The sequence below is a fragment of the Lemur catta genome, chromosome X, assembly GCF_020740605.2.
Source record: "Lemur catta isolate mLemCat1 chromosome X, mLemCat1.pri, whole genome shotgun sequence".
NCBI lineage: Eukaryota > Metazoa > Chordata > Mammalia > Primates > Lemuridae > Lemur > Lemur catta.
In genome coordinates, this window is record NC_059155.1 from 51,063,068 (window position 1) to 51,073,654 (window position 10,587).

A 10,587-nucleotide genomic window follows, 5' to 3' on the forward strand; every position below is an offset into this window, starting at 1 on the left:
TCTTTGTCTAGTAAGTCCAATATCCAGGTTTTCTCAAGAACAATTTCTGTTTTGTTCTTTTGAATAGGCCACTCTTTCCTGTTTCTTTTCATGCTTTGCGATTTTTTTGTTGTTGTTGTTGAAAATTGGGCATTTTTTGTATTATAATATAGTAACTCTGGAAGTCAGATTCTCCCCTTTCCCCACAGTTACCTGTTTTTTTTTTTCCTTTTAAGTTTTGTATTGTTTAAGGCTGTAGTAGTCCATCTGTTTAGGTGTTTTTTTTGAACTATTTTTGCAAAGAGACACTATCCCTTGTCATGTGTGGTCATTGAAATCTGTGTTAATTTAGCCTGTGTTCAGCTAATGTTTTGACAGAGATTTCCTCGAACACCAGAAGTTTTAAACAATGAACAATAACAACAACAACAAAAAAGTCACACATCTCCCTTTCTTTGTAGATTGGCTCTGTGCTGGGGCACTTAGCCAGACTTGCACTTAGCTTAGGGATCAGCCCAACATGTAAACCTTGGGTCTACACTAGTATATTCTGAGCATGTGCCTTGTCCTGAGCATACATGTGCCCTTCGAAATTCCTCCATATACATGGATGCTTTCAAATGTCCTTATTTCTCAAAGAATTTCCCCCAGCTTTTGCTCCCAGATTCAGGCAATCTGTTATATGTCTTTTTGCTCTATGCATCTTTGGTTTGTTAGTTGCCTTGCAGCATTTTGAAACAATGCCCACTGCATTTTCAGTCTACATTCTGAATTGAGTGAAACATAGAGGACCACCTTCTATCAGTCCTTCAGGTAGCCCCCATACAGGTTAGAACAGACATACACAGTAATTTCTGAATAAGTTTTGCTTGCTCACTTTGGAACCAGGGATGAGAGTCTCACACTGGGAACACAGGCTAATGTTACTTTAAGACTTCTATCACTTTAGGACTTCTATCACTTTAGGACTGCCACTGATCTTGGGTGAGGTATTTGACAAGGGCAAGTAAAAATGCCACAAAACTTTCTTATCATTTTCAAGTGGACTTTTTCTTGATTTAGCATTCGCTTGGTTGATATAAACCTTTGGCTGTTTTCCAGAGTTCTGACAACATTGGGTCTGACAGTTTCTGCTTCTTTTTTTGTTTCTGTGGGAAAATAAGAGCTTGAAGCTGCCTATTCCTCCATTTCACTGGCTTCCTCTGTCATTTTTAATATATTGATTCCAAGGTTTCCCTGAGTGTCAACATGCACCAGAAAATGAAAATATGAAGAATATTAAGTAGCACACAGGAGGTGTTTTGAGGCCAGGACTGTGAGTGGCATATATATCATTTTTATACATAGTCCATTGGCTAAAAATCAGGCATGTGGCCCCACTTAACTACAGTGGCTTTATGAAATGTTGGCTAGTGGTGCTGTTCCCAGGAGAAATAGAGAATAGTTTTGGTGAACCACCAGCCAACTTCTGCCACAACTAGCAAATAGCTAATATCCCTTGACAACTACAGTCGTGTCTCTGAGAAAGAGCTATGACTGGTATCAGGCAGGTGCCTTATTCCTATTGAGGTTAGGTTGTCAGAGCTGGAAGAATCTGTAGAGACCATCTATTTCAATCTCCTCAGGTGTTAGGACCTCTGAGTCCCAGAAAGTAGGAGGATGATACTGACCAGAGTCACACTGAGTCAATACCACAGCTGAGACAAGAGCCAGCTGAATCACTTTCCTTTCCTCTATACCATTAGCAATCAAACATTTTTGACCATAGCTTAGAATAAGAAATAAATTTTTCATCACAACCCAATACATACTTATATATATTTTATCTATAAAAGTTTTATAAAACAATATTGACATGGGTAGTGATTATAACTATTAGTCAAATATTTCCAGCTCCCTACCTTCTGGCACACTGTAGAATAGCACTTTTGTGTACCCTTTGTAGTTACTAATGATCAGGTGGTATGTGTGTGTGGCCAAGGACATGTGAGCAAAATGATATGGGTCGTTTCTAGGGGAAATCTTTGAGATCCAGTACACAGTTTACAATATTCTCTTTTCCCTAAAGCTCCAATCATAGAAGTACAAAGATGAGGCCTCTGTCACCCTGGGTACCCTATTGAAGATAATATAGAGCACAACCTTCAGAAAACCCCTGGTAGGCAAATAGTATGAGTGACAAATAAACTTTTATTTTTTTAAGACACTGAGATTTGAGGTTTGCTTTTTGTCATAGTATAACCTAACCTATGCTGACTGATATAAATACTTAGCTTTACTATATGCTATGCACGTTAATATTTGATATCATTGTTCTATTTCAATTTTCAATGCTGGCTGCAACTAAGTAAATTGATTTTATGACCTAATAATGGGGTTAAAACTTGTACTTTGAAAAATACTATTCTATACCATGTCTACTTGTCCCATAGCTGATCCTCTCTTCAAGCTCCTATAGAGCAATGTTAATGATTCCCATCTCCCTGCAGGATTGTGGTTATGGAGAGGGTGGAGATGCATACTGCACAGCTTGCCCCCCTCGCAGGTACAAAAGCAGCTGGGGCCACCACAGATGTCAGACTTGCATCACCTGTGCTGTCATCAATCGTGTTCAGAAGGCCAACTGCACAGCTATCTCTAATGCTGTCTGTGGGGACTGTCTGCCCAGGTGAGCCTGTTTTATCAGCCAAGCTCTTCTAGGCCTTTTCTAGCCTTTGGAAGTCTCTCTCATTCTCACCTCTCAGAACCTACTTGAAGTATTCTAACTGTCCATATCATATTCTTCTTAAGCACTCAGAAGGAAGAAACAATATCTTCCCAAGATCTTTCTATAAAATGCCTAGCACATTGTCAGCCACAGATGAGTACTTAACAGCTTTTTCATCATACTGGCACTCTTAGTCCAGGCCCAAGATTCAAGGTAAATCTTACTGTAGACCTAAAATAAATTACGAAGCAATTGGTAGCAAAGCAGTGCTCTCCTCTTTTGTGATATTACTTCCCTTTTGGCTACAGGGAAGATAATTTTTCCATGGACTGGGGTGGGGGTGGTTTGGGGATGATTCAAGTACATTATATTTATTGTATACTTTATGTCTATTATTATTACATTGTAATATATGATGAAATAATACAACTCACCATAGGTTGGGGACTCCTGCTATAGGGTATGGTGAATAGAGGAAGTAGAGTGCCTGGGCCTCTGATCAGTATCAGACACAGAGGCAGCGAGCTCACAAGGAGGGGTAGGTGCTGACTTCAGTAAGGCAAGCCCCTTAGAAGCTGCCTATGATCCCAGGAAGAACTGGTCCAAGTATGTTGCTTGTTTGATCACTCTGTCATTTCTAATTACTCTGACCACAGGTTCTACCGAAAGACACGCATTGGAGGCCTGCAGGACCAAGAGTGCATACCATGCACAAAGCAGACCCCTACATCTGAAGTTCAGTGTGTGTATCCAGTTCTCTTCTCCTCTTTCCTCCTCAACCCATCAGGTGGCAGCAAGATAGGGTAGTAAAGACTTTCCCTACCCTCTCCTATCCCTTCCTGTAGAGTGGCAAGGGAATTAGTTAGATTAAAATCCTGGTTTCACAACATATTATCTATGTAATCCTCTGTAAATCATTCAAGCTAATTGAATATCATTTCCCTCATCTGAAAAAAATGTGACCTGCGATAATTATTTTTCTTTTTTCTTTTCTTCCTACCTTATGGGATGGCTGTATAGGTATAATGAAATAATGGATATTAGGAATTATTTTAGAAATTATAACATGTGTACATTTATTATTATTATTACTATATGAAATTTATAGGAGTCCCTAGGGCTTAAACCTTGTAAAAGACTGAATGAAGAACTAGGATTTAATCTATGCCCATATCATTATCCATTTACTGGTTTGCCTGTTTTTGTCTATCTACCATATATCTATATACTCACTTATTTTTTAAATTATTAATGATTTTTATAATCATGAAAGGTTTCAAGCATATAGAAATATTTAAAAATGCAGAAAAATATAAAATGAAAATGCATAGTTACCCAATATCCAGAGTTAATAAAACTTAATATTTTACATATTTGCTTCAAATTTTTTAGAAAGAACAAAAATTCCACAGGTATAATTGAATTCCCTTTTAGATCCTCTCTGAGTCCCATTTTCTCCCTACCTCCCCAGATACAATCACAATCCTGAAATTGTATGTATTCTGTTGGTAGGCTATGCCACAGTAACAAATAAACTCCCAAATCTCAGTGACTTAATACAATAAAAGTTTATTTTTCACTATGTGAAGGTCTTCCTCCACCATGTGACTATGCCTTCTAGACTATGTGGCTTCCACGTTGATAGGACAGGGGAAGAGATGGAGGAGACATACTAGATCTTAACTGACTCAGTCTGGAAGTGACACACATTATTTCCACTCACAGTCCATTGGCCAGAAGTACTCTGATGGCCTTATTGCAAGGGTGTAAGGGAATGCAGGGGAGTATGTGGATAATTGGTGAGCACTATACCTCTGCCATATTCTCTACTAATGTTTTTATACTTGTATTTTTTAGGATATATGTACATATTCATAAGCAATATATGCTATTATTATATATTTTATAATGTTTTATAGAAATGATATCAAGTTATATATTCTCTTTCTCCAATTTGCTTTTTTGTTCTCTGGATTATTTATATTGATCCATAAGGACCTTTTCTTTTAGTGCTATATCCTTGGATCTCAGGATTATATCATGACTTATTTATCCTGTGCTTTATTGATCAACATTTTAGCTTGTTTCTATTTTTCTAGGTCATATGACTAGATGTGGCATGGAAAGACCGTAGGATATGTGCATCTTCAATTAATTGTTCTAATTGATGCCATAGCAACAATATATGAAAGTTTCTCTGCATTTTTCTTTATAATTTTGCCTGCTCTACAAAGAAGTAAAACTAGCATAGCAGGCCTAATTCAGAAAGGCCCTAGGGAGAGGGGTGTTAGCCTGAGGAAGTTCAGGCCCAACATCAACGTGACTGTTAATTACCCACATTGACTGACATGCCCTACATTTTCATCTCACAGGTGCCTTCCAGTTGAGCTTAGTGAAGGCAGATGTACCCACGGTGCCCCCTCAGGAGGCCACACTTGTTGCACTGGTGAGCAGTCTGCTAGTGGTGTTTACCCTGGCCTTCCTGGGGCTCCTCTTCCTCTACTGCAAGCAGTTCTTCAGCAGACATTGCCAGCGTGGTAAGGGTGGCTGCTTCACGTTTCATATGAATCAAGAACAAGCTCTTATTGGAAGAAGAGAGAATTTTCTGGGATTGAGAGTTAATTGGCCTTTCCTACCATGCTGGAAAACTTCAAGGGTAGTCTTCTGTTGGCCAGGGAAAATATCATGGATAGCAATAGAAAGCATGGGACTTCAGAGATGACTAAGGCAAACACTGACAGTTTAGGGGACCTTGTTCATTAGGTTTTAGGGGTTCATGCAGGAGCACAGCATAGTGAGAAATCCCTTGGGAAAGGAATCTTGAGACTTAGGTTCTAAATCTACCTCTAAATCACTGTGTAACCTTAGACAAGTCATCTAGCCTCTTTGGGCTTCTTTCTTCCCAATCTTTAAAAGGACACGTAGAATTGGATTAGTTGATTTTTAAGTTCTTTTACAATTCTTCATATTTATACTAGTAGGTATAGATTATGGAACATGTCAGGAATGGAGGAAGGCCTGGCTATATCTGAGACATGGCCATAATAAAAGTGAGTGAGGTCTAGGGCAACTTCTGTCAGTATAATAATTTCCCAGATGGGGGTAACTGAAAGCCCAGTGTCCAGAGGAGTTGGCAACCTAGACTTTTTTCCCCAGGCAGTATTGATGCCTAAAGAGATCTGACACAGCCCATGCCAGATGGCCATGTAAAATTCCAGATGAAAGGTCATATTTAAAGTCACAATAACATTGTGAGATGTATATAGCACAACTTTAGCTATTAGACAAGAATGTAGGGCAGAAAGTCCAGCTCACTGAGGGCAAAGATTGAGGAGGTGGGATGGTGGCTGGTCAAACCAATAATACTGGGATTCAGTGCAGTTTCAGTGCCATTTAGGAAACTGAGGCCGAGCGTGGTGGCTCACGCCTGTAATCCTAGCACTTGGGAGGCCAAGGTGGGTGGATTGTTTGAGCTCAGGAGTTCGAGACCAGCCTGAGCAAGAGCAAGACCCCGTCTCTACTAAAAATAGAAAGAAATTATCTGGCCAACTAAAAATATATAGAAAAAATTAGCTGGGCATGGTGGCGCATGCCTGTAGTCCCAGCTACTCAGGAGACTGAGGCAGTAGGATCGCTTGAGTCCAGGAGTTTGAGGTTGCTGTGAGCTAGTCTGACGCCACGGAACTCTAGCCCAGGCAACAGAGCGAGACTCTGTCTCAAAAACAAACAAAAAAAAGGAAACTGAGAGCTAGGCAGGGACACCAAAACAGAAACTCAGACTAGTGAATGGAGTTGACTTAGTAAGGAGGAGGATAAAGTTGACTAGATAGAAGGCTGCTCAGGGCATCTCATCAGCCCACTGGATACTGGGTCCAAAGCAACTCTCTCTGTGTGGGAATTTTCCTCTTATATAGACTTGCCTTGGTCAGTTTGTCTCTGGGGTCTGCCACATGATCTTGAAAAAGGCTAGCAGGTATATTTGGCTGTGCCCCTGGCTTAAATGAATATAAATCAAGCATTTTATGGGTAGCAGGATACAAAGGGAACACTGTTGTCCCTTTATGACCCTTCTAAAACTCTGCTTCTCTCTCCTACCTTTTGGTGGCTCCTGGAACACTGGGAAATTGTAGCTCACGGTGGACCATCCTGTCTCTGACTTTGGAAGCCAGTGTCCCAGATAAGAACTGTTGCCCAGTCTCTTGGCATGGGCATGAAACATGGGCAATGAGTCATTTGGGCCTCAGTGCTCAGCAAGATGAAGATGAAGGAACATCTGAGAGCTGCCTGTCTCTCTTCTCCTCCCTCAGGAGAAGAGAGATGGGTAAACCTTCTCTGTTCCTCATCTGTCCTCAAGATAATAATGTGGTACCCTTCTCAGAATATGAAGGCATGCAGCTTCCTCATGGCCTTCACAGGGTGAAAGAGGGCTAGATATTTCCTCATTCGGGGAAGGTATTTATCAAGAGTCACTGACTTATACACATACTGGAGCTGTGTAGGTGAGATTAATGTGTGAATTAGATCCAATGTAAGGTGTGAGAGAGAGGAGTAGGGAGTGTGGAAAACTAGAGAGCACATTTAACTAAAGGGGAATTCACCACTCAGCTCCAGCTCTTTGTTACCATGTGGTAATATTCAGTGTTGCAAAATCCAAATTTCCAAGAGAATCCAGAAATCTGGATTTTTGTATGAAATCGTGTTAAACATTGGAAATTAATTTGAATAAAGAACAAAATCACAACCACAGTGGGGAGGCCAAACACACATCACATAGGTTCTCAGTCTGTAACCTGATGTTGAACCAAACTCAGGCATGAAGGATGTATTACTGTCCTATCATTGCCATAACAAATTGCCACACATTTAATAGCTTATTATCTCACAGTTGCCATAGCTCAGAAGTTCAGCAGGCTCGGCTGGGTCTCTGCTTAGAGTCTCACAAGGCCAAGACCAAGATGTTGGCAGAGCTGTATTCTTTTCTGGAGGCTCTTTGCTTTCTGGAGGAGAGAATCTGTTTCCTTGATCATTCCGTCAGATGGCAGAATTCAGTTCCATGCAGTTATAGGACTTAAGTGACATTTCCTTGCTGTCTGTGAGCTGAAGGCAATCCCCACCTTCTAGATGCTACTCACATTCTTTGGCTTATGGCCCCCTTCTATTTTCAAAACTAGCAGATAGTCTGTCTCTTCTGCCTTCCTTTTCTGCTTTTAAGGACGCATGAGTACATTGGACCCATCTAGATAATGTAGGATAATCTCCCTATTTTAAGATCCATCACCTCAATTCCTCCTGAAAAGTCCCTTTTGCCATGTAACATAATATGCAGAGACATAACACCAGGAAATGAAGATTGTGGCAGGCGAAGGGGGGGTCAAAATTCTGTTTCCCACAAAAGGTTTATCTTTCTCTGGATGTAAGTATATTTCTCAACTGTGTTACCTCAGCCTGGTGCTAGGTGCTCTGGTCCTCAGGGAAGGGGAGGACCACCTCCCAGATCCCTCCTTTATCTTGTGCTCAGGACTAGGTGCCCTGCTGAGAAATGCCCCTACCTTTGGGTGACCCAGTGGCTTTCTGCTTCGAGTTGCAGGAGGTTCGCTGCAGTTTGAGGCTGATGAGGCAGCAGAGGAGGAATCTCTCTTCCCCATGCCACCTGGCCAGGAGACCAGCCCTGAGTCCACAGTGAGTGAGAGCACCTTTGAGATCCAGCCACTTAACCCCATCCTGGAGGACGACTGCAGCTCGACTCGTGGCTTCCCCACACAGGAGTCCTTTACCATGGCCTCCTGCGCCTCAGAGAGCCACTCCCACTGGGTCCACAACCCCATTGAATGCACAGAGCTGGACCTGCAAAAGTTTTCCAGCTCTGCCTCCTATATTGGAGCTGAGATGTTGGGGGAAAACACAGCTGAAAGCTCTGGAGACAAGCTGGAGCTCAATGTGCCCTTTGAAGTTCCCCGCCCTTAACACTACTGAGGTGAGCTAGAAAGGTGGGGCAGAAAAACCCAAAATTAGGGACTAACCTCAAAGAATTCCTCTCTGGAGTGCTATTGCTCAGTAGGGCTAAGGAAGGATGAACAGCAGCAAGCTAGGAACACTGGTGGGTGAAAAGACAACAGTGCTGGTGTTAATCTTTTAAGCCAGTCAGACATCATACTTTCAGGCCTGCAATTGTCAGGGAACTGGCCAGGTTGCCATGACACCAGTCTCTACATTCTGGCCTGTTGCAAGCTCTTGCAGATCTCCTTCATGTGTACAAGCAGTGTAGCACAGTAGAAAAAACATACAAACCTGATCATCTGACAGCCCTATATTTCAGATTGACCTTCATTCCTTAATAGCTATATAGAGCTTGTATAACTCCCTTCATCTCTCTGAGCCTCAAATCATTCATCTGTAAAAGGTAGAAAGTACTATACATCTCATAAGTTCTTATGAGAGTTGAATGAAAAATGCATGCACAAGTACCTTTTACAGTGTCTGATGCATTAGAGATGTTTAAACCATGTTAGTTTTTCATTCCCTTTCCTGTCCCAGTCACAATTTACATATCCCTTCTACATCCACTACATTCCTCTGATCTTCATAACACCCTTTGTGGTTAGCAGATCACGATATATTAGCCTCATTTTACAGAGGTAGGAAATGAGTTGCAGAGGGAAAGCAATTTTCTTAAAGTCACAAAGCAAATCAGTGACAGAACTGGGCTAGAAGCTATGTTTGGGGGCTCCATTTTAGAGTTCATCCAACTCCACCTCTACAACTATCCCATAGTCAATGTTATTTTCTCAAAGGTTTAAGTAGTGTGAGGCATTAGGAGGCAGGAGTGAGTGGATTCCTGTTTTTCAAATAGCTAACTACCTTTCACTGTGCATTTGCATATTTCTTCAGCTAATATATTTCCAGGTTCACCGATGACTTTTGCCCTTCCTACATCCTACCTAGGAAAATGTGAACAGTGTACATTAGAACGCCAAGACTGCTATCAAATCAGTGAGCCTAGATACCTTCAAGGTTATCTAGTCCATTCCCTACCCAAGGCCTTCAATCAATATTTGGGTTCCTTTTATAATATCCTCACCAAATGTTTGTGTAGTCCTTGCTCACATACTTGCAGTGGCAGAGAGCTCACTATTGCCCAATATATATTATAACTATGACTGGTGGATTTGAGCTCAATATAAAGAAAAAGCTTTCTGTCTTTCTGGGGGTCCTGGCTCTGTTCCTTGGGCCAGACAGACCTCATCTGCTTCCTCTGCCTTGTGATAGCCCTGCAGGTGTTTAAAGAAAGCATCTCCCTTCTGAAAAACGCCACTTTAGGTTCCTTTAAAATATGTGGAGCTTAGAACTCAACCAAGTTTCATAAGGAATGGTTTTGCCAATGTAGAATAGGGTAGAATTGTCATCTCCCTAGCTAGGTGATGTATTTCTGCTATTACATCCTAAACTATTGGCCTAACACATGGTTGGGGGCTGTAGGGGCAGGTGGGAGCTAGTGAGATTTCCCCACAGGTTTCTAACTTGCTCTGCTCCCTCCCTAGGTCTCTTGTGCTCCTGACAGCCTTGCCTAGTCGTTCTCTCTGGAGTCTCTTGCCTTGTTTCTATACCACAACAGCAGCAAGAGTATGGGATGTGGTGTCCACAACAGCCAGTATTCTACAGATGGGATATATTCTATCCCATACCATCAGAGGATTGATTCTCCAGCATTTTCCCAAGATTGACTTGCAGCATATCTTGCTTCCCTATTCTAGCTTGGAGAACCAGATTCCCTTGTCATGGGAGTACAAGACATGTTCCTAGCTCAACTTGATTATAGAGAATAGGGGAGGAAATGACAATGAATGGAGTAGAGTTTTCCTGCCTGCATTTTTGGTCAGGTGAGCCTCTCAAGAACTCTCTTG

General features: G+C 41.5%; 1 protein-coding gene across 3 annotated transcripts in view; it reads left to right on the top strand.

Moving 5' to 3' along the window:
* EDA2R (ectodysplasin A2 receptor) overlaps nt 1-8,813 on the top strand; it is a 32,825-nt gene extending 24,012 nt beyond the window's left edge. For all 3 annotated transcript variants that reach the window (XM_045538273.1, XM_045538274.1, XM_045538275.1), the window contains 4 exons: nt 2,469-2,647; nt 3,343-3,428; nt 5,059-5,223; nt 8,274-8,813. In XM_045538273.1, coding sequence (XP_045394229.1) covers nt 2,469-2,647; nt 3,343-3,428; nt 5,059-5,223; nt 8,274-8,650 — 807 coding nt within the window. In that variant the 3' untranslated portion in view covers nt 8,651-8,813. The remainder of the gene's footprint in view (nt 1-2,468; nt 2,648-3,342; nt 3,429-5,058; nt 5,224-8,273) is intronic.
* Nucleotides 8,814-10,587: the final 1,774 nt, after the last annotated feature.